This window comes from Oncorhynchus keta, chromosome 35, assembly GCF_023373465.1.
Source record: "Oncorhynchus keta strain PuntledgeMale-10-30-2019 chromosome 35, Oket_V2, whole genome shotgun sequence".
Classification (NCBI taxonomy): Eukaryota; Metazoa; Chordata; class Actinopteri; order Salmoniformes; family Salmonidae; genus Oncorhynchus; species Oncorhynchus keta.
Genome location: NC_068455.1, coordinates 63,969,053 through 63,993,877, shown reverse-complemented (window position 1 = coordinate 63,993,877; position 24,825 = coordinate 63,969,053). Strand labels below are relative to the sequence as shown.

The window sequence follows — 24,825 nt, the reverse complement described above, 5'->3', positions numbered from 1 at the left end:
GTTGACACAACTTGTGGATGGGGAAATTGTTGTCATGAAAACATGGCGAGGGTCAACAGAAGCGCAGCTGAGAGTCGCGTGTGGAGACAAATGGATTGGTCTCTGGTTCAGTCAGTCCTTATAAGCCCTTCCAAGTTAGTTTATGCTGGCTAGCTGGCAACAACAGCAGCATGGCGCTAGTTACAACTTGTGAGTGATGTTTCATTTGAAAATAACTTTGTAGCCTATTGCTCCACATCTCCAATTGTTTCCATGCCACTTAATTTTATTTAGATTAGGATAGCATCCTACACGATAAATAACTTTTAATATCGGTAGTAAACATCTGGATGTCACCGTGATACAGTCTACACTGCTCAATGGGTAGAGTTTGCGCTGCAAGCCGATAAAACAACACCGGACACAGTGCCCTTCGCTCCCGCTTGCCGCAGGATGCAGCATGGTGAAACACCAATTTCCATTCATTTCAATGGAAGGGGGGGTCTTGGGCGGTGCGATTGTGAAGGTGGCTGGGGAGGTGGTGAAAAATGTCAACTTTTCCCAACTTCATGCAAATCACCAGCGGTGACCGCTGGGTGATGACCAATCATATCGAGTGGTTCCCATGACGAATTTGATGGCTGGAGGCTGGAGACTCCAAAAGGCTGGAGACTTTCTTCAGCAAATATGGCTGACAAAAATACTAGGATGGAAGCAAATGTAAGTGATTATAACGTCATAATGAATCATGCAAAAAATGTACAGTTGACAAGAATATGTTAAGTTAATGTAGAGACAAACAATTATTAATCTTTGTTTATCATAAAGTTAATTAACCAAAATTGCGATTTAGCAAGCTAGCTGGCTAACTTTTTTGGTGTTGTGACATGAGTATGACATTGTAAATGTGATTGTTTAATGTTTTAGATACTCCTGAAACAACCAGCAAACCAGGCTGTCGTCTTGTGAAACAGTGGATGTAAAGAATCTGGCTAGCTAAAGCATTTAATGCAAATTGACTGTACAATTCTGTAAGCTTGCCTTGCTGATATTTGCCATGCAATGCAGATGCAGTTGAATTCCGAAAGTTTACATATACCTTAGCCAAATACATTTAAACTCTGTTTTTCACAAATCCTGACATTTAATCCTGGGTGAAACGTTTCGGGTAGCCCTTCCACAAGCTTCCCACAATAAGTTGGGTGAATTTTGGCCCATTCCTCCTGACAGAGCTGGTGTAACTGAGTCAGGTTTGTAGGCCTCCTTGCTCGCACACAGTTCAGTTCTGCCCACAAATTTTCTATAGGATTGAGTTCAGGCCTTTGTAATGGCCACTCCAATACCTTGACTTTGTTGTCCTTAAAAACCTGTTGTGACTAGGGGGCAGTATTTTCATTTTTGGAAAAAAAAACATTCCGGTAGTAAACGGGATATTTTGTCAGGACCAGATGCTAGAATATGCATATAATTGACAGCTTAGGATAGAAAACACTTTAAAGTTTCCAAAACTGTAAAAATATTGTCTATGAGAATAACAGAACTGATGTTGCAGGTGAAAGCCTGAGAAAAATCCAATCCGGAAGTGCCTCATGTTTTGAAAGCGCTGCGTTCCAATGCTGCCCGAATGAGCAGTGAATGGGATATCAACCAGATTACTCTTTCTCCGTATTCCCGAAGGTGTCTACAGCATGGTGACATAGTTTTACGCATTTATGTTGAAGAATACCCATAAGCGGCTACATTACGCAAGTGGTCACCTGATGCTCCCAGAGAGATTCTCGCGTAAAATACAGAGGTAGCCATTACTCCAATCGGTCCTACTGAAAAACGAATTGTCCCGATGGATATATTATCGAATAGATACTTGAAAAACACCTTGAGGATTGATTATAAACAATGTTTGCCATGTTTCTGTCGATATTATGGAGCTAATTTGGAATATTTTTTGCCGTTTTCGTGACTGCAATTTCCGGGCGATTTCTCAGCCAAACGTGAAGAACAAAACGGAGCTATTTCGCCTTATAATATTTTTGGGAAAAAAGAACATTTGCTATCTAACTGGGAGTCTCGTGAGTGAAAACATCCGAAGCTCATCAAAGGTAAACTATTTAATTTGATTGCTTTTCTGATTTCCGTGACCAAGTTACCTGCTGCTAGCTGGATAAAATGCTATGCTAGGCTATCGATAAACTTACACCAATGCTTGTCTAGCTTTGGCTGTAAAGCATATTTTGAAAATCTGAGATGACAGGGTGATTAACAAAAGGCTAAGCTGTGTCTCAATATATTTCATTTGTGATTTTCATGAATAGGAATATTTATGTCCGTTGCGTTATGCTAATTAGTGTCAGGCGATGATTATGCTCCCTCATGCGGGATGGGGAGTCATTAGAGGTTAAGCCATTTGCCACAACTTTGGAAGTTTGCTTGGGGTCATTGTCCATTTGCGACAAAGCTTTAACTTCCTGACTGATGTCTTGAGATGTTGCTTCAATACATCCACATAATTTTCCCTCTTCATGATGCAATCAGTCCCTCCTACAGCAAAGCACACCCACAACATAATGCTGCCACAGTCGTGCTTCACAGTTGGGATGGTGTTCTTCAGCTTGCAAGCCTCCCCCTTTTTCCTCCAAACAACAATGGTCACTATGGCCAAACAGTTCTATTTTTGTTTCATCAGACCAAAAGTACGATCTTTGTCCCCATGTGCAATTGCAAACCGTAGTCTGACCTTTTTATGGCGGGTTTGGAGCAGTGGCTTCTTCCTTGCTGAGCAGCCTTTCAGGTTATGACGATATAGGACTCGTTTTACTGTGGATATAGATACTTTTGTACCTGTTTCCTCTAGCATCTTCACAAGGTCCTTTGCTGTTGTTCTGTGATTGATTTGCACTTTTCGCACCAAAGTACGTTCATCTCCAATTACAATGTCATACTCATGTCACAACACCAATAAAGCTAGCCAGCTAGCTGGATAATGTTAGCTAGTCAGCTAGCTTGCTAAATCACAATTTTGTTAAATTAACTTTATGATAAAAAAAATATGCATAATCGTTTGTCTCTACATTAACTACTATATTCCTGTCAACTGTACATTTTTTTGCATGATTCATTATAACGTTATAATCACTTACATTTGCTTCCATCCTAGTATTTTTGTCAGCCATCTTTGCTTATGAAAGTCTCCAGCCTTGGGTCGCATAGCATCAAATTCGTCATAGGAACCACTCGATATGATTGGTCATTGCCGGTGATTTGCATAAAGTTGGAAAAAATGTATATTTTTCACCGCCTCCCACGCCATCTTTGCACCGCCCAAATGCGTCCCGCACTCTCCACTTCTCACTGCTTTCCTTCCATTGAAATGAATGGGAACCGGTGTTTCACCCACCTGTGCAAGTGTCATGACTCCCACCGCAGGTGGCTCCCTTCCCTTTTCCTTTTCTGTTTGTTTGGTCTTATTGGTTGCACCTGTCTCTTATTTTGTTTCTTGATTAATGTCTATTTAAACCTGTTAGGCCCACCTATTTTTGTGCGGGGATGTTTTTCTGTTAGTCAGGTTGTGCGTGTTGTGTTCCTGCCCATTTGTGCCCTGTGTTGGGTTGGACTATTTTCTGTCGATCTTTCGCCCGTTATTTTGGGGCATTTGTTTTGGGAATCCTAATAAAGTCGGTTTCCCCAGTATCCTCTGCACTCTGCATTTGACTCTACACCCACCACTCCAGATGTTTGTGACAGAGTCAGCAGGAGCAGCTGCACCTCCTCTCCCATCCATGGAGGAGCGAGTCCCCCATCATACGGCCATTTTCCACCATATCGGGTCAGCAATGGACCAGATGATGGAGAGGATGGACCGATGGGAGAGGAGTGGCCTCCCTACCTCACCCCCAGCACCATTTACCCCTCCTACGGCGTCCGGATCCGGTGCTCTGCGTCTGGCGCTTCCCAGGGAGTACGATGGAACGGTGGCTGGGTACCAGGGGTTCTTACTACAGCTGGACCTGGCTACCGGTCGTCCGACTCCCTCCGGGGAGGAGAGCGTGAGCGTTCTCGTCTCCTGTCTAACGGGTCGAGCCCTGGAGTGGGCCAACGCAGTGTGGAATGGCCCAGACTCGGCGAGGGATCACTCCCCCGAGTTCAGCCTCCAGTTCCGGGCCGTGTTCGGCCACCCACTGGAAGGCCGAGCGACGGGTGAACGGTTGTTTGACCTGCGACAGGAGATGAGGAGCGCACAGGACTTTGCGTTGGAGTTCCGGACCTTGGCCGCTGGGGCGGGGTGGAACGACAGGGCCCTGATGGACCACTATCGCTGTAGCCTCCGGAAGGATGTCCGCCTGAAGCTAGCTTGTTGGGATTACACCCTCTCCCTTGACGAACTCATTGACATGTCCATCCGACTAGACAACCTGCTGGCTGCCCGGCGGCGTCCAGAACGGGCCCTGTTGTTTCCATCTCCAGGCCCTCCCGCTCCAAGGGGGGACTCGGAGGAGGAGGCTCCTCCTGCACCAGGTGTGGTCGTAGAGGACACACTGCCAATCGGTGCTGGAGGAGCTCATCTGGGAGTCGGGATGGCAGGAAGAGCACACCTTGTTCACCCCAGGTGAGTCAGCACTAGACTCATCCAGAGCTCCCTGTTTGTCATATGTACCTACTAATTTCTTTCTCTGAGTTTTCTCCCTCTCTATAGCATAAGGCACTAGCCGATTCAGGCGCGGCTGGGAACTTTATGGATCGTAGGCTCGCGTTAAGGCTAGGGATTCCCCTGGTGGCGCTAGACCAACCTTTCCCCGTGCACTCCTTAGATAGCCGACCATTAGGGTCAGGGCTGTTCAGGGAGGCCACAGTTCGACTGGACATGGTAACGCAAGGGAATCACAAGGAGCGGATTAGTCTCTTCCTTATTGATTCACCTGCGTTTCCAGTGGTGCTAGGAATTCCCTGGCTGGCTAATCACAATCCTGAGATTTCATGGAGACAGGGGGATCTCCGAGGGTGGTCAGAGGAGTGTTCAGGTAGGTGCATAGGAGTTTCCATCGGTGCGACGACGGTGGAGTCCAGACCAGGTTTCCACTGTGCGCATTCCCTCTGAATATGTTGATTTGGCTATCACCTTCAGTAAGAAGAGGGCGACCCAATTACCACCTCATCGACGAGGTGATTGCGCGACAAACGTCCTGGTAAACGCTGTACTTCCCAGGAGTCACGTGTACCCGTGGTCCCAGGAAGAGACCGTGGCTATGGAGACATATGTCACTGAATCTCTGGGACAGGGGTACATTCGGCCCTCCACGTCACCCGTCTCCTCGAGCTTATTTTTTGTGAAGAAAAATGAGGGAGGTCTGCGTCCGTGCATTGATTATAGAGGTCTAAATTCCATCACAGTGGGGTATAGTTACCTCTCATCGCCAAGGCGGTGGAATCATTTCACGAGGTGCGTTTTTCCACAAAACTGGACCTTAGGAGTGCGTATAATTTGGTGCGTATCCGGGAGGGAGATGAGTGGAAGACGGCGTTTAGAACCACATTTGGCCATTATGAGTACCTTTTCATGCCGTATGGGTTGAAGAATGCTCCAGCCGTTTTCCAATCTTTCGTAGATGAGACTCTCAGAGACCTGCACGGGCAGGGTGTGGTGGTGTATATCGATGATATACTGATCTATTCTGCCACACGCGCCGCGCACGTGTCTCTGGCGCGTAGGGTACTTGGGCGACTGCTGGAGCATGACCTGTACGTCAAGGCTGAGTGTGTGTTCTCCAAACAAGCCATTTCCTTCCTGGGTTATCGCATTTCCACCTCTGGGGTGGTGATGGAGTGTGACAGCGTTAGAGCCGTGCGTAATTGGCCTAGCAGGAGCAGCGTTTTTTAGGGTTTGCCAATTACTACCGGAGGTTTATCCGGGGTTTTGGTCAGGTGGCTGCGCCCATTACCCCACTGCTGAAGGCGGGGCCGGCGCGCTTGCGCTGGTCAGCGGAGGCAGGCAGAGCCTTCAGTCGGAGCTGTTCACCGACGCTCCTGTGCTGGCTCATCCGGACCCCTCTTTGGCATTCATAGTGGAGGTGGACGCATCCGAGGCTGGGGTGGGAGCATTGCTATCACAGCACTCAGGCACGCCACCGAAGCTCCACCCCAGCCCTTTCCTCTCAAGGAAGCTCGGTCCGGCGGAGCGGAACTATGACGTGGGGGACCGGGAGTTGTTAGCTGTGGTCAAGGCTCTGAAGGTGTGGAGACATTGGCTCGAGGGGGCCAAGCACCCTTTCCTCATCTGGACTGACCATCGTAATCTCGAGTATATCCGGGCAGCGAGGAGATTGAATCAGCGTCAGGCCAGGTGGGCCATGTTTTTTTTACCCGATTTCGTTTCACGATCTCCTATAGGCCAGGCTCCCTTAATACGAAGGCCGATGTGCTGTCCTGTCTCGATGACACTGAGGAGCAGTCCATCCAGCAGATCCTACTCCCATCCTTCCCCCTCACTGTCCAGCGGGTGTTCAGTACGTGCCACTTGGTGTCCGTGATCGTTTGATTCGATGGGCCCATACACTACCCTCTTCGGGTCATCCTGGTATCGAGAGGACAGTGCGGAGTCTTAGGGGGAGGTACTGGTGGCCCACTTTGGTCAAGGACGTGAGGTTTTATGTCTCCTCCTGCTCGGTGTGCGCTCAGAGCAAGGCTCCTCGACACCTGCCTCGAGGGAAGTTAAAGCCCCTCCCCGTTCCACAACGGCCGTGGTCGCATTTGTCGGTGGATTTTCTCACAGACGGCTGGGGGTCTCGGGTTTTCACCCCGAGAGTAATGGGCAGTTGGAGAGAGTGAACCAGGATGTGGGTAGGTTTCTGCGGTCCTATTGCCGGGACCAGTCTGGTGAATGGGCGAGGTACGTCCCATGGGCAGAGGTGGCTCAGAATTACCTCCGCCACTCCTCCACTAACATGTCACCGTTCCAGTGCGTGTTGTCTACCAGCCAGTCCTGGCTCCATGCATCAGAGCCAGACCGAAGCTTCTGCGGTGGAGGGATGGGTGCAGCGCTCAAAGGACACCTGGAGAGCCGTCCAGGAATCATTGAAAGAAGCCAGTGGATGGCAGAAGAAGAGTGCTGACCAGCACCGCAGTGAGGCCCCCGTGTTCGCACCGGGGGACCAGGTCTGGCTCTTGACCTGAAACCTGCCTCTTCACCTGCCCTGCCGGAAGCTGGGGCCGCAGAGTGTGGGGCCATTTAAAGTCCTGAGGAGGATAAACGAGGTGTGTTATAGGTTAAAACTTCCTCCTTACTATCGTATTAACCCCTCGTTTCATGTGTCTATCCTCAGGCCGGTGGTGGCTGGTCTGCAGGAAGGTGAGGTGCCAGAGGTCGCTCCGCCCCCTCTGGACATCGAGCGGTCCCCGGCGTACACTGTACGTTCTATTCTGGACTCTAGACACCGGGTGAGGGGCCTGCAGTGCCTCGTGGACTGGGAGGGGTACGGTCCGGAGGAGAGGTGCTGGGTACCGGGGTGGGGGACATTTTGGACCCATCACTACTGAGGGACTTCCACCGCCCCCACCCGGATCGCCCTGCACCCTCGAGGCCTGTGGCGGCACGCTGCGGGAGCCGCACGTCATGGGGGTGTACTGTCACGACTCCCACCGAAGGTGGCTCCCCTGCCTGTTCGGGCGGCGCTCTGCGCTCGTCGCCGCCGGTCTACTAGCCGCCACCGATCCCCTTTTCCTTTTCTGTTTGTTTGGTCTTATTGGTTGCACCGGTCTCTCATTTTTTTCTTGATTCATGTCTATTTAAGCCTGTTAGGCCCGCCTATTTTTGTTTTTCTGTTAGTCAGGTTGTGCTTGTTGTGTTCCCGCCTGTTTGTGCCCTGTGTTGGGTTGGACTATTTTCTGTCGATTTTTCGCCCGTTTCCCTGGTATCATCTGCTCTCTGCACCCACCACTCCAGGCGTTTGTGACAGCTAGTGTATCATGCCTGAAAGGAGAGGGAAGTAGACCTACGCTAGACAGAGCCAATATCAGGCCAGCGTGACAGCTCAAGTAAATAGTGTATCATGCCTGAAAGGAGAGGGAAGTAGACCTACGCTAGACAGAGCCAATATCAGGCCAGGGTGACAGCTCAAGTAAATTTACTGAAGTGATTTATTCAAAAAATGTATAACTACAGCATATAATTACTTTTTGCGCAATCCACTGTCTCATCAACCCAGCCAGACACTTTATAAACTTGATGTCCACTATAAAAAGCATCTAGACATTATCTCATACTTCTTTAAGACTAACATTTAGTTTTCAACAGCGGAGATTTGTATAAACCTTGATGTCTGTCTTTTGCAACATTGTTTCACTATTCAAATTCGATCTCCAGCTGTCGCATAGTAATGAAGGTGTCTGGAGTCGGGATGAGATGGACAGGGAGGCAGCCAGTCCAAATCATGAATCAGCATTTTTATGGATATATGCAAAGAACTATCAATAGAAAACAGGTAAAACGGAACAAAGTGCAGCTAGTTTGCAGTCTTTCCAACTTCAGTGTGAAGTGATTGTGTTAGCTGTGTTGTTGGCTAGCTCCTCAACAACAGTGTCCTGACAAGAGAACACATTTTCCATGCCAGGTGAAAATCATTAGCTCATTGTTATGGATGTATCCAAATAAAATGTCACAAAAAAGCTTAACCAAATGCAAATGCACCTACTTTGCTGTTATTCTTGCTGCACTTTTTGACGTGACTGTAAATTAGCTATAGTTGGCTAGCAAGCAAGGGATAAGAACGTTGCCAGCCAGTATGTCAATGGAACATTTAAAACGAACGACTGGGTCGCATCCATTGATACAGAACAGAAAGACTGAGCAACTGGGCCACTAACTGAACCGATAGAACGAACGACCGGTGTCAGGACTATATCTTGTGAAAGGATGAAATAGTATGAATACATTAATCAATATAACGTTTTTAATGAAAATATATCAACCATTATTTGAATATGTTGGTAACCCGTTGTATAAAAGTGATAATGCCAGTGTTGAACCAGTGTTTGAAGGATATATTGGTATGGTTTGCCGGCCCTGGACTTGATCTCGGACCTACAGGCCCATACTTGCTTTTTAATAGTTACAAACTGAAAAACACATGGGTAAAAAAGCAAAGACTTAGCATTGGACAATGATCATCCACCTTGCAGATTGTAACTGTAATTGCAGAGTCCTAGTGGATTTAATCTTTGCCAGATGAATAGAAACACTGCTCCAACCAGGCTCCACAACCACCACCACAACTCTTGAGTCATCGAGGCTGACCGAAGAAGAGCCTTCAAAGGAGTTTGTGTTTCACTTCGTCTTATGCTGCCCTATCTATCTCCATCATTATCGCATATCAGATGTTAGGGCATGCATGGTGGCAGAGAAAAACAAAAAGCCCATAAAACCTGTCCAGACTTATCTATCTAGCTCTCTGGCTGTAACACATATAAGACGCATAGAGAGGTGATTATTGCCTGAGATTATAATGTCAATTGAACAGCTACGGATAGAAAAGAGCAGATGCTCTGAGCTTTCCTCCCAAGACCAAGACACTACTACTACTATTCCTGTCACAGATTTACTGTAACAGTTTACTACTATTCCACTTGAACACATTACCAAGAAAAGAGACAGCACTGCTCTACTCTGTCCGGTGTCCACGGCTGCCATCATCATGTCCAAGCTCATCTGTGTGGCTCTCCTACTGGTCTTTCTGGTCTCCATTTGGTGCCACAACACAGGTGAATATGCAGAATACTTTATGTGGGTTTACAATATAGGTGATATCAGCTTCATGTCACACTTGAACAGTGGTGTAAAGTACTTAAGTAAAACTACTTTAAAGTACAACTTAAGTACTTTTAATGGGTAGCTGTACTTTACTTTACTATTTATAATTTTGACAACTTTTACTTCACTACATTCTTAAAGAAAATAAGGTCCTTTTTACTCCATACATTTTCCCTGACACCCAAAAGTATTAGTTATATTTTGAATGCTTAGCAGGACAGGAAAATGGTCCAATTCACACACTTATCACGAGAACATCCCTGGTCATCCCTACTGCCTCTGATCTGGTGGACTCACTAAACACACATGCTTCATTTGTCAATTATATCTGAGTGTTGGAGTGTGCCCCTGGCTATCTGTTAATTTTTTTAAAGTGCTGCTGTCTGGTTTGCTTAATATAAGGAATTTGAAATTATTTATACTTTTACATTTGATACTTAAGTATATTTTAGCAATTCCATTAACTTTTGATTACTTAAGTATATTTAAAACCAAATACTTTTAGACTTCTACTCAAGTAGTATTTTACTGGGTGACTTTCACTTTTACTTGAGTTATTCTCTATTAAAGTATCTTTGGTTTTACTCAAGTATGACAATTGGGTATTTTTTCCAGCAGTGCACTTGAATTAAACAACAAAGTATTTGTTGTCTGCATATAGTCAATTCTGTACAGATAGATTTATCATGCTTGAACACTACTAGGTCAATGACTAACAGATCTTTTACAGTTAAATGCACCTTTTGAATGGACTGTTGTTTTCTCAAGGGTTTCTCAATAATGAATTGTTGCAGTAGTTAAACATTTATGACAAAATGGGACCAACTCTTCCTCCACTCTGTGTATAGTCTCTTCTACCAAATGGTCTGTGAGGGACGTGCTCCGTAAGTGTCGGTGCAAAGGTGAGCATGCCCATTTAGTAAGTGCTAAATGATAAATGCCAATGGTAACATATTCATTGTATTTGTTGATTATAAAGCAATTACTGTAAGTTAACACCACTGCCTAATTAAAAACTTTAACTCAAACTTAAACTTAATTCTGTACAGTCTCCTACAAAGGTTATCATCATCATCATCATCATCCTCACTTGCATACTTATGATGACTTATTGAATATGATATGAATATAAAGAGACGTGTATAATTTAGAACTGTGGATTTCATTCTCTCTCCAGTTCTTCCCAATGGGAGAGAGATCTGCCGCAAGCCACTCTTTCCCAAAACCCCTGAGGAGACAAAGCAACTGATTAAATGCTTCTGCAGGAAATATAACTTGTATAGTGAGTATACTGTGTGTGTGTGTGTGTGTGTGTGTGTGTGTGTGTGTGTGTGTGTGTGTGTGTGTGTGTGTGTGTGTGTGTGTGTGTGTGTGTGTGTGTGTGTGTGTGTGTGTGTGTGTGTGTGTGTGTGTCTGTGTCTGTGTCTGTGTGTGTGTGTCTGTGTCTGTGTCTGTGTCTGTGTCTGTGTGTGCCTGTGTGTGCCTGTGTGTGTGTGTGTGTATGTCTGTGTGTCTGTGTGCAGTTGTTCTTTTGCTTTCTATAACTTTGTCTGCCTGTCTTTCTGTCTTTGTAGAACACAGTGCAAAGCTGAACTTAGAGACAAAGCGGGACTTGGAGAAATGTTCATTTATCTGGTCCAACCCCTTCTGAGGATGAGAGGGCAAGGGGGTGAACAAATGATTTTAAATCATTGTTACACCCGCATAATCAGTCTTTTAAACATGTCAATCAAATAAATACATGATTTTTCTATATTATCAATTCACATGTTGTGTTTATATTCATTTTTGTGTATGTGTGTTGCGTTTTAGTCATAGTGTGAAAACATAATCACAACTTATTCAATCATGTTTTGCATGCAGAGCCCCTATACCATAGGTTGTCACACTCTAGAGCCCGTTTTATACCTGCAGTTAACATGCGTCCCTTCGTCCTGATCTTGACCTGAACTTGTCTGTTTAAACTTATGAGATGCGTATTTTAATCGTCTACACCTGTCTGAAAAAATTGGGCACAATAAGAATGTGGACAGGATCAACTAACTAAAAACAAACTAGGTTTACCTTTTTGTCTGTGGATTTACTCGTCAGAGTAGAGAAATACACTATTTTGTATGACTCCAGGTCAAAATTCAGGTAAAATAATGACCCAATCTCCAAGGATATGTACATTCATGTTTATTGACCTGCCCCCAAATTAATATAGTTGGTTCACAGTTGGTCTGATATTTTAACCTGCATGTCAGATTACAGACTCACACCATTGGACTTTGGCACTAGAGTTACTCTCTCTCACTCAATCACTCAATCACTCTCAAATCATTGTTGCATGAACAGGCCTTCATGGTCAAATTGCTGCGAAGAAAGCACCACTAAAGGACACAAATACTAAGAAGAGATGTGCTTGGGCCAAGAAACACGAGCAATGGACATTAGAAAGGTGGAAATCTGTCCTTTGGTCAGATTACATTTGAGATATTGGTTCCAACCGCTGTGTCTTTGTGAGACGCAGATTAGGTAAAACAGATGATCTCTGCATTGGTTGTTCCCACCGTGAAGCATGGAGGAGTGATGGTGTGACGGTGCTTTGCTGGTGACACTGTCAGTGATTTATTTAGAATTCAAGGCACACTTAACCAGCATGGTTACCACAGCATTCTGCAGCAAAACTCCATCCCATCTGGTTTGCGCTTAGTGGGACTATCATTTGTTTTTCAACAGGACAATAACCCAACACACCTCCAGGCTGTGTAAGGGCTATTTTACCAGGAAGGAGAGTGATGGAGTGCTGCATCGACTGTTGGAAAAGCATTTCTCATGAAGCTGGTTGAGGGAATGCCAAGAGTGTGCAAAGCTGTCATCAAGGCAAAGGGTGGCTACTTTGAAGAATCTCAAATATAAAGATATATTTTTATTTGTTTAACACTTTTTTGGTAACTACATGATTCCATATGTGTTATTTTATAGTTTTTATTTTGCAATGTAGAAAATAGTACAAATAAAGAAAAACTGTTGAATGAGTAGGTGTCTGAACTTTTGACTGGTACTGTGCATAAATTCCTTATATCATATGATTCTGTACTTACTATAAAGTCAGACACCTTTGGTCATTCTTAACACATACATAAAGGCTTAATGATATAAATACACATTTATTAATATTTAGGGAATTATTACTAACAGCTTAAACCAAAAAAATATTGAAGACGTTTTAAACATACATTTCCCTTTATTTGTATTTTTTTTTCAGCGATCACTGCCTCATTGCCTGCGTCCGTAATGGGTCTGCGGTGAAATGACCACCCCTCATCACCGTCAAACTCTCCCTAAAACACTTCAGCGAGCAGGCCTTTCTAATCAACCTGGCCCAGGTATCTTGGAAGGATATGGACCTCATTCTGTCAGTAGAGGATGCCTGGTTATTCTTTAAAAGTGCTTTCCTCGCCATCTTAAATAAGCACGCCCCATTCCAAAAATGTAGAACCATGAACAGATATAGCCCTTGGTTCACTCCAGGCCTGACTGCCCTTGACCAGCACAAACACATCCTGTGGTGTACTGCATTAGCATCGAACAGCCCCCGCGATATGCAACTTTTCTGGGAAGTTAGGAACCAATATACACAGGCAGTTAGGAAAGCAAAGGCTAGCCTTTTCAAACAGAAATTTGCATCCTGTAGCACAAACTCCAAAAGGTTCTGGGACATTGTAAAGTCCATGGAGAATAAGAGCACCTCCTCCCAGCTGCCCACTGCACTGAGGCAAGGAAACACTGTCATCACCGATAAATCTGCGATAATTGAGAATTTCAATAAGCATTTTTCCACGGCTGGCCGTGCTTTACACCTGGCTACCCCTATCAATAGCCCTGCGCCCCCCTGCGCCCCCCACAGCAACTTGCCCAAGCCTCACCCATTTCTTCTTCACCCAATTGATGTTCTGTTAGAACTGCAAAATCTGGACCCATACAAATCAGCAGATCTAGACAATCTGGACCCTCTCTTTCTAAAATTATCCGCCGAAATGGTTGCAACCCCTATTATTAGCCTGTTCAACTTTCTTTCGTATCGTCTGAGATCCCCAAAGATTGGAAAGCTGCCGCTGCTTTGGTTTTTAAAACATGTTCCAAGTTCAAATAAATTCCACCAATGCAAACCACTGTATATGGAATACATATTAGCTTAGATTAAGAACTATTCTGGGTGCTGTCACACCCTGATCGGTTTCACTTGTCTTGGTGCTTGTCTCCGCCCCCTCCAGGTGTCACCTATCTTCCCCATTATCCCCTGTGTATTTAAACCTGTGTTCTCTGTTTGTCTGTTGTCAGTTCATCTTGTCTTGTCAGGTCTTACCAGCATGTGTTCCTGTCTTCCTGCCTTTTCAAGTTTCTGTTTCCTAGTTTCCCCGGTTCTGACCATTCTGCCTGTCTTGACCCAGAGTCTGTCTGTCGTTCAGTACCTGCATGACTCTGAACCGATTACAAACCTCTGCCTGCCCTGACCCCGAGCCTGCCTGCTGTTCTGTACCTCATTGACAGTGCCCTGGATTACGGACCTCTGCCTGCCCTGACTTGTCTTTTGCCTGCTCCCTGTTTAGGTCCATTAACATCTGTGATTCTAGCTGTCTGCATCTGGGTCTTATCCTGAGTTGTGATAGTATGAACTGGCCATTACTGACCAAGCAGATTCAGACCAGCTCCACAATGCTGTCTCAGAGCAAGGAGCCACCATTGGAAGACATGAGGAGTTACTGCAATGCCTTATGGAGGGACTCCATACCCTGATGGAACGACATGACCAGGTGTTCGATACATTGCTGGAGCAATTCAAGAGATTCTCTACAAGGTAGTAAGCCACATCAGTAATGCCCCAAACTCTCAGCAACCCTGCCACCAGTGGCGCTTCTTCCCAGCCTACCCCAGTGTCTCAAGAACCCCGCTTACCACCTCCGGAGCATTACGCTGGAGATTCTGGAACCTGCCGGGCCTTTCTCTCCCAGTGCTCCCTCGTTTTTGAGCTGTAGCCTTCTGTGTTCCCCTCGGACCGCTCGAGGATAGGGTACATTATAACGCTTATGTCAGGCAGGGCACATGCCTGGGCTACGGCGGTGTGGGAGCAACAGTCCGCCGTCTACCTCAGTATGCAGAAGTTTGTGGCGGAAGTACAGAAGGTGTTTGAGTCTCCATTGTCCAGGAGAGAGGCTGCTCGTAAACTACTCTAGCTACGTCAAGATGCCCATAGTGTGGCATACTATGCGGTGGATTTTCGCACATTGGTGGCTGGGAGTACCTGGAACCCGGAAGCATTGTTTGACATGTTCTTTCACGGATTATCGGAGGTGATCAAAGATGAGCTCGCAGCCCGGGAGTTGCCCATGGACCTCGACTCCCTCATAGCCTTGACCATCCGGATCGATGGGCGGCTACGAGAATGTAGGAGGGAGAGGGAATCTGTCCCCTGTCGCCTTCACTCGCCCTCGATTCCAACCTCAACTCCGAGGAATCTCAAAAACCCCTGAAGGCATTTCCAATCGACTCGCCTCCTCCAGAGCTCAAGCTACTGGGAAGGGCTCGATTGTCTCCAGATGAACGTTTACGCAGACTGAACACCAGAAGCTGTATGTATTGCGGGACTACAGGACACTATATTTCCACCCGTCCATTGAAAGACCAGGCTCATCAGTAGGCACGAGTACTCTGGTGAGCTGTACAGGGATTTTACAATCTCCCATTACTCGCACCCCTCTCCATGCCACCCTGTTATGGGATGACCAGGCCAAATCACTCCTGGTGCTCATTGATTCTGGGGACAATGAAAGCTTTATCGATGCTACCTTAGTGTTGGAGCTTGGTATCACCACTCAGCCCTTCTCCATCCCCATGGATGTCAGAGCACTGGATGGGTGAACTACTGGCAGAGTGACCAGCAATACAATTCCTATTGACCTACGAGTATCAGGGAATCACAGTGAATGTATGCAGTTCCTGCTCATCGAGTCTCCCCATGTACCTGTGGTTTTGGTGTCACGCCCTGACCGTAGAGAGCTTTTTATGTGTTTATTTTGGTTTGGTCAAGGTGTGATTTGGGTGGGCATTCTATGTCATTTTTCTATGTTTTGTATTTCTTTCTTTTGGCCGGGTATGGTTCTCAATCAGAGACAGCTGTCTACTTAGGTAGCTTTTTCCCACATGGGTTTTGTGGGTAGTCATTTTCTGTTTAGTGTTTGCACCTTACGGGACTGTTTCGGTTTCATTTATTCTCTTGTTATTTTGTATTAGTGTTCAGTTCAATAAACAATAATGAACACTTACCACGCTGCGCTTTGGTCCGACTACTCTTCCTACCCTTCCTCACCTCAAAGCCGTTACATTTGGGATATTCATGGCTCCAGAAGCACTGTGCCTGAGTAGCAGGCAGGTAAATTTGGGCACGATTTTCATCCAAAATTCTGAATGCTGCCCCCTACCCTAGTGAAGTCAAAACATAGAAATGTGAGCTCCATTGCTCCAATATCTCCTTCCTTGGATACATCATCGCTGCAGAACATATACAGATGGATCCAGACAAGGTGAGAGCGATGGTAGATTGGCCTCAACCCACATCCAGAGTGCTGCTGCAACATTTCCTGGGGTTTCCGTTACTTCATCTGAGGTTACAGCATCCTGGCTTCCCTCATCTCAGCACTCACCTCTCCCAAGGTTCCCTTGACATGGTCGCCAGCAGCTGACCAGGTGTTCTCGGACCTCAAACGTTGATTCACTACAGCCCCCATCTTAGTCCATCCGGACCCATCCCGTCAGTTTGTGGTGGAGGTCGACGCCTCGGATGTCGGAGTGGGGGCTGTCCTGTCCTGGCCGGGACCAAAAGCAGCACCCCTTCACTTTCCTCTAACATCGTCTTACCCCTGCTGAGAGAAATTATGATGTGGAAAATTGAGAACTCCTTGCCATCAAGATAGTGTGACTTACAGTCATGCATGAATACATTTTTACATATGGGTTGTCCTGGGAATTTAACCCAATATCCTGGCATTGCAATGCACTACCAAGATGCATTACAGGGTTAGATATGCTTTTTGGGGCCTCAATTTAATATGATTTATAAGGCCTATATTAAGCCGTGTTTATGTCACCCTTTATAAAGCACAAGTTTATGTCATATTTGACATATTGGGTTATGTCACATTTGACATGGGTGGTCATCCCACACCCTTTATAAAGCATGACCTGTGGTTATAGATGATTTGTAACACATTTATGAAGTGTTTATGAAGGATTTATGAAGCCTTTATAAACTGCATGTCATTTAAAGCGTGACCACATTCTATTCTTTTTTACAATAAAAATGACTCCAAAATGACACAATGCATAATTTACCATTAATTTCTATTGTGCAGAAAATAATCTGAAACACAACCAAAACAAACAGCAAATGTGTAGAGCCACAAGCTTGATATGGTCATTGCATGCTATGAATATGGGACCAAATACTACAGTTTTGATTACTTTAATACACATATAAATTAATTTGTCACAATGTTTTTGGTCCTCTAAAATGGAGGGACTGTGTACAAAAAGTGCTTTTCACACGATATGGATTAAAATACATTCAAATTAAAGCTGTCAGTCTGCACTTTAACATCATAGTCATTGTATCAATTTAAATCCAAAGTTCTGGAGTAAAGAGACAAAACAACCAAAAATGTGTCACTGTCCCAATATTGGAAGAATTGAATAAACTACCTTTGGGCTATGAGCAAAAGTATGCCTCTGGGGTCAAATGACCCCAGTCGGTAGGTTGAGGGTTAAACATGTAAATCAAATAAATAAAGGATTTTGCTGTATTTTTACGTCACATATGTGTTCTTGTGTTGATCCACATTATTTGCAAGTGGAAAAGCATAATGGTATTGTGTGTGTGTATAAATTGTAAAGTAGCAATCACTACCATACTTATGTCATTTGTTAAATGCATTGTGTCTCAGTCAGCAGTAGCCCCTATACACAACAGGAGAGTACATAGGTTTCAGTGGTGGGAATTCACACTCTAGGGCTCTCCTGATCTCTAGCAACTCTCACTGACATCAGGGTCATCATTATATCTCAATGACAAGTCACACACACACACACACACGCCACTGGGCTTTGGCGTCAGTTACATCATCAATCAACAACAGGAAGTCACAATCTTCAGGTGACAGTTTAATACTCTGAGAAATGTTTAATAGTTCTATTCAATATGGGTGATATACACCTGATTTGTTCTAGGATTCACACCCTTGGATGAATAACAGCAGCAAACAAATCAACGTATGCATAGAAACAGGTTAGACAGCCCTATGGCACCTCAAAAATCTGATTAGCAAGTTTTTTGTAAGCTTTCATGGGAATGTGAGTCCACTGCTGTTTACTCCATGTGGTTCAGTCATTTTACACTATAAACCCCTGGTAAGGAGGAGGAGCAGAGAGGTAAAACGTGACAGTCCAGTAATCTGAGAGGACTGAGCGATGGGTAAACACTGATCTAGAGAGTCCTGTACAGGAACCCAGTCTTCTGTCCTCTCTTCTTCCTTCACACACTCTTAGAAAAAAAGGTGCTAGCTAGAACCTGAAAGGGTACATTGGCTGTCCCTCCAGGTAGAACTATCTCGGGTTCCAGGTAGAACACTTTCCACAGAAGGTTCTACGTGGAACCCAAAAGGGTTCTACCTGAAACCAAAAAGGGTTCTCCTATGGGGACAGCCAAAGATCCCTTTTTTGTTTTGCCTGTCTGTTTTACCTGTAAGACCACCAGTGTGGTGGGGGTGTGTCCCTGTCTTCCTCTGCTGGACTGTAATCAGCTATGTGCCCCCTCTGTCAGGGAGTGATAGAGGCATAGAGGTAAGGTCAAACTGAAGGGCCTTCTTCATTGATTCATGGTATTATACTAATTAATCAATTGTTTAATTAGTGTAATCAATTGTTTAATATAGTACTATCAGGAAGGCATATTATTAGAATATATTAATAATATTATATTAATATACAGTATATCCTCCCACATCACCATGGTAATGTAATAACAGTCCAACAAAATGGTTTGCCAATGAAAAACTTCCATATTTTTCTTGGTAAGCACTAATGTTGAATTTTTGTCGTTGTTGTTCAATACCCCTAGTACCTTTATTTTTTTGCCGTACAGCGGAGGCCTATCTGAACTTTAATGTAATAACAGTGTAATACACATGCATCTGGCTATGCAGACAACGTGCGCAGACGCTAGTAGCTGGTAGGTGTTGTTTGTCAACACAATACCCTGACATGGCGCCTGTTTGTCTCTAGGGCCTTTGAAATTGATGATCATCAGGTCACACAGTCTCAGTCACTGACTGCACTTGGCAGTAAGCAAATCTGGGCAACACAATAGGCCAAAAGTATTACATTTCTATGGCCTGACTCCAAGAGATGGTCTCAGCCCACTGCCAGTGCTCATCAGTTCCTCTCTTATCGCTCTTCTTCCTCTCTATCAGAGACGTTCAGTTCTGTCCTTTTTGGTCCAAACATGCCCGTTGGCTCAGGCACCCTCTTATTGTTGATAAAGTGGGCTGTTGCGACTACTGCAGTCTATAAGCTATAGATGATCATCTTTCTGGTAAGAAGAGGGGCGGGGGCGTATACCTTATGGCTAACGAGACATGGTGTGATGAAAGAAACATACAGGAACTCAAATCCTTCTGTTCACCTGATTTAGAATTCCTCACAATCAAATGTCGACCACATTATCTACCAAGAGAATTCTCTTTGATTATAATCACAGCCGTATATATCCCCCCCCAAGCAGACACATCGATGGCTCTGAACAAACTTTATTTGACTCTTTGCAAACTGGAATCCATTTATCCGGAGGCTGCATTCATTGTAGCTGGGGATTTTAACAAGGCTAATCTGAAAACAAGACTCCCTAAATTTCATCAGCATATCGATTGCGCAACCAGGGGCGACGCATATAAGACCCTGCCCCGCCCTCCTTTCGGAAAAGCTGACCACGACTCCATTTTGTTGATCCCTGCCTACAGACAGAAACTAAAACAAGAGGCTCCCACGCTGAGGTCTGTCCAACACTGGTCCGACCAAGCTGACTCCACACTCCAAGACTGCTTCCATCACATGGACTGGGATATGTTTCGTATTGCGTCAGATAACAATATTGACGAATACACTGATTCGGTGTGCGAGTTCATTAGAACGTGCGTTGAAGATGTCGTTCCCATAGCAACGATTAAAACATTCCCTAACCAGAAACCATGGATTGATGGCAGCATTCGGGTGAAACTGAAAGCGCGAACCATTGCTTTTAATCAGGGCAAGGTGACTGGTAACATGACCGAATACAAACAGTGCAGCTATTCCCTCCGCAAGGCTATCAAACAAGGTAAGCGTCAGTACAGAGACAAAGTAGAATCTCAATTCAACGTCTCAGACACAAGAGGCATGTGGCAGGGTCTACATTCAATCACGGACTACAAGAAGAAATCCAGCCCAGTCACGGACCAGGATGTCTTGCTCCCAGGCAGACTTAATAACTTTTTTGCCCGCTTTGAGGACAATACAGTGCCACTGACACGGCCTGCAACGAAAACATGCGGACTCTCCTTCACTGCAGCCGAGGTGAGTAAGACATCCCCAGCCGCGCCCTCAGAGCATGCGCAGACCAGCTGGCCGGTTCCCACATGCCACCATTGTTCCTGTCCCCAAGAAAGCTAAGGTAACTGAGCTAAACGACTACCACCCCGTAGCACTCACTTCCGTCATCATGAAGTGCTTTGAGAGACTAGTCAAGGACCATATCACCTCCACCCTACCTGACACCCTAGACCCACTCCAATTTGCTTACCGCCCAAATAGGTCCACAGACGATGCAATCTCAACCACACTGCACACTGCCCTAACCCATCTGGACAAGAGGAATACCTATGTGAGAATGCTGTTCATCGACTACAGCTCGGCATTCAACACCATAGTACCCTCCAAGCTCGTCATCAAGCTGGGTCTCGACCTCGCCCTGTGCAACTGGGTACTGGACTTCCTGACGGGCCGCCCCCAGGTGGTGAGGGTAGGCAACAACATCTCCACCCCGCTGATCCTCAACACTGCGGCCCCACAAGGGTGCGTTCTGAGCCCTCTCCTGTACTCCCTGTTCACCCATGACTGCGTGGCCACGCACGCCTCCAACTCAATCATCAAGTTTGCGGACAACACAACAGTGGTAGGCTTGATTACCAACAACGACGAGACCGCCTACAGGGAGGAGGTGAGGGCCCTCGGAGTGTGGTGTCAGGAAAATAACTTCACACTCAACGTCAACAAAACTAAGGAGATGATTGTGGACTTCAGGAAACAGCAGAGGGAACACTCCCCTATCCACATCGATGGAACAGTAGTGGAGAGGGTAGCGAGTTTTAAGTTCCTCGGCATACACATCACAGACAAACTGAATTGGTCCACTCACACAGACAGCATCGTGAAGAAGGCGCAGCAGCGCCTCTGCAACCTCAGGAGGCTGAAGAAATTCGGCTTGTCACCAAAAGCACTCACAAACTTCTACAGATGCACAATCGAGAGCATCCTGGCGGGCTGTATCACCGCCTGGTACGGCAACTGCTCCACCCACAACCGTAAGGCTCTCCAGAGGGTAGTGAGGTCTGCACAACGCATCACCGGGGGCAAACTACCTGCCCTCCAGGACACCTACACCACCCGATGTTACAGGAAGGCCATAAAGATCATCAAGGACAACAACCACCCGAGCCACTGCCTGTTCACCCCGCTATCATCCAGAAGGCGAGGTCAGTACAGGTGCATCAAAGCTGGGACCGAGAGACTGAAAAACAGCTTCTATCTCAAGGCCATCAGACTGTTAAACAGCCACCACTAACATTGAGTGGCTGCTGCCAACACACTGACACTGACACTGACACTGACTCAACTCCAGCTACTTTAATAATGGGAATTGATGGGAAATGATGTAAATATATCACTAGCCACTTTAAACAATGATACCTTATATAATGTTACATACCCTACATTATTAATCTCATATGCATACGTATATACTGTACTCTATATCATCTACTGCATCCTTATGTAATACATGTATCACTAGCCACTTTAACTATGCCACTTTGTTTACATACTCATCTCATATGTATATACTGTACTCGATACCATCTACTGTATCTTGCCTATGCTGCTCTGTACCATCACTCATTCATATATCTTTATGTACATGTTCTTTATCCCTTTACACTGTGTATAAGACAGTAGTTTTGGAATTGTTAGTTAGATTACTTGTTGGTTATTACTGCATTGTCGGAACTAGAAGCACAAGCATTTCGCTACACTCGCATTAACATCTGCTAACCATGTGTATGTGACAAATAAGATTTGATTTGATTTGATTTGAGATACTTTCTGCTAAGCAGTATGTGTCTGAAGGTTTTCTTTAGGAGGAGCATCTGATTTTCTTGTCATGACAAATAGAAAGAGATTTATTCACCTGTTGGACACCAAACATGTTCCTAATGCATGGGATTATGTCCTAACCATGTGATCTAAACAGAAAACCACTCAAATCAGGACCGCAATTCCGATTAGTCTGGGGTGGCCCTGCAGTACACTGCTTCTGTCTGTAGAGAGAGCTCTTTTACTTGTTTCTGCTTGTCACCCATTGACGTTATAGAAAAAACAGGCCATTTAAAAACTTGAAGACTAAGTAAAGTTTTGAGCCACGCATGTACTGTATGATATGTCTGTTGTCAAGATGTGTTGAGTTCGAGCAGTTCTAGAAGTCAATGGCATGTGAATGCTAGATAATTCTATGTGATATGTCATGCAGGCTACGTTAACACCCGTAGACAAATTCAGTTTTAACACCCTACAAGGGCTAGTTATTGTTTGTTTGTAACCACCTACACGGTTTGAGCTATTTATATATATATTTTCTCTCTCTCTCTCTCTCTCTCTCTCTCTCTCTCTCTCTCTCTCTCTCTCTCTCTCTCTCTCTCTCTCGTGAAGTAGATAATAAACAAAAGTGAAATAAACAATAAACAAAATGTACAGTAAACATTACTCACAAAAGTAAGAATAGAGACATTAGAGAAAGAATACAGACATTTCTAATGTCACGTCTAAATACAGTGTTGTAATGATGTGCAAATAGTAAAAGTACAAAAGAGAAAATAAATCAACATAAATATAGGTTGTATTTACAATGGTGTATGTTTTTCTCTGGTTTCCCTTTTCTTGTGGCAACAGGTCACAAATCGTGCTGCCGCGATTGCACACTGTGGTATTTCACCCAATAGATATGGGAGTTTATCAAAATTGGATTTGTTTTTCGAATTCTTTGTGGGTCTGTGTAATCTGAGGAAAATATGTGTCATATATGGTCATACATTTGGCAGGAGGTCAGGAAGTGCAGCTCAGTTTCCACCTCCTTGTGTGGGCAGTGTGCACATAGCCTGTGGCGGTCTTTCTAAATAGCAAGGCTATGCTCATTGAGTCTGTATATAGTCAAAGATTTCCTTAATTTGGGTCAGTCACAGTGTTCATGTATTCTGCCACTGTGAACTCTCTGTTTAGGGCCAGATAGAATCCTAGTTTGCTCCATTTTTTTTGTAAATGATTTCCAATGTATCAAGTAATTATCTACCTCTCTCTCGCTACCTCTCCTCTCTTTCGCTCCCTTACTCCGCCCTTTAAACAATGGAGAATGAAGGGATTATGAAAAACAGGGATGATGAGTGATATGCAGTGTAAGTGGGTGACTCAGCTTTAAAACCCTTTCCTGCAGTCAAGTGAACACATCGCCCTCTATAGTTGCCTCACGGGTGGAATGTTATTAGTATTTTTAATTTTTTTGTATTTTTTGCATTATTTCCAAAAACACGCCGAAAATACGAGTTTGAAAATGTTTCTATGTCAAACGGTTTTGTTGCATTTCAGTCTTCTGTGATGTATATAAAGTGTAATATTGGGATGCAAACTCAAATTGAAATACATTTCAACTCTCTATCTGACATGATACAGGTGTCTGCTTCTTTGTAAAGCCCCTAACCATGTGTGTTAGGTGTATGTATACCTTTGCTTCAAAGTAGATTTGTTTAAGATGACCAAGGAACATTCTGTCACCCTGATTTAGCACACTGCTGTATTAAAGTAGCTAGAAACAATCATGTTGATGCTGACAACTGGTCTTTCCAGTCTGGGTAAATAAACAAAGAGGGTCATTTCCACTGCAGCTTCTCTTTGTATTCATTCTGCACAACATGCACACAATGAAGTTACCTAGATTATTGCCACAACAACAATTGTCTCTCAGTGACTCTTTTAACGTCACTTTGGGTGAGATGAGGTGGAGGTGGAATGCAGTCAGTCGATGTTCTACTATCTCTCAGGTTTATGTTTTAGAGGTTGAGATGACCTCCATCAACCAACAAACCCAGATTCCAGGAAACATGAAAGGAATTGAGTCATTGTCTATCTTTTTTGTGAAAAATTACACTGGCCATTCAAAAAATGTATTAAGTTAAAATAGACCTCACTTTAGATTATCCCACACAAAAATACTTAATGATTACTAAATGGTTAATAAACCCTATATTAAACATGTTATGAATTATCTTATTAATCATTAGTGCAAACTTTAAAAATGGTTTATACATGTGTTAATAACTAGCTTACTAACATTTACAAATGTAGGAGTAAAGATTAATGAAGATTATGAATCAACTATTTACTAACCCATTATAAATACTTAATAATTATGATTCATGGTTCTTATTGGTGTTATTATAAAGTGCTACTGGACACATTTCTTCAATATTTTAATTGTTAAACATTTTTGGGCCCCAGACTTTTGCAAGAAGTGGGACAGCCAAGCTTAGTACTGGTCTGTTTGCGTACAGTATAGCACATTATTTTAGGTGATTCTAGAGCAGGGTTGTTCCTGGAGAACTACCCTCTGTAGGTTTTCGCTCCAACCCGCAGTTGTTACTAACCTCATGCAGCTGATC

The 24,825-nt window shown here is 44.6% G+C and overlaps 1 protein-coding gene across 1 annotated transcript; it reads left to right on the top strand.

The window, feature by feature from the left end:
* The first annotated feature begins 9,420 nt into the window (after nt 1-9,420).
* On the top strand, nt 9,421-11,541 carry LOC118368844 (uncharacterized). Its single transcript, XM_035753275.2, has 4 exons — nt 9,421-9,726; nt 10,624-10,677; nt 10,953-11,057; nt 11,350-11,541. Exons 1-4 carry the CDS (start codon nt 9,660-9,662, stop codon nt 11,424-11,426), a joined length of 303 nt encoding a protein of 100 aa, XP_035609168.1. The 5' UTR covers nt 9,421-9,659; the 3' UTR covers nt 11,427-11,541.
* The last annotated feature ends 13,284 nt before the right edge of the window (nt 11,542-24,825 follow it).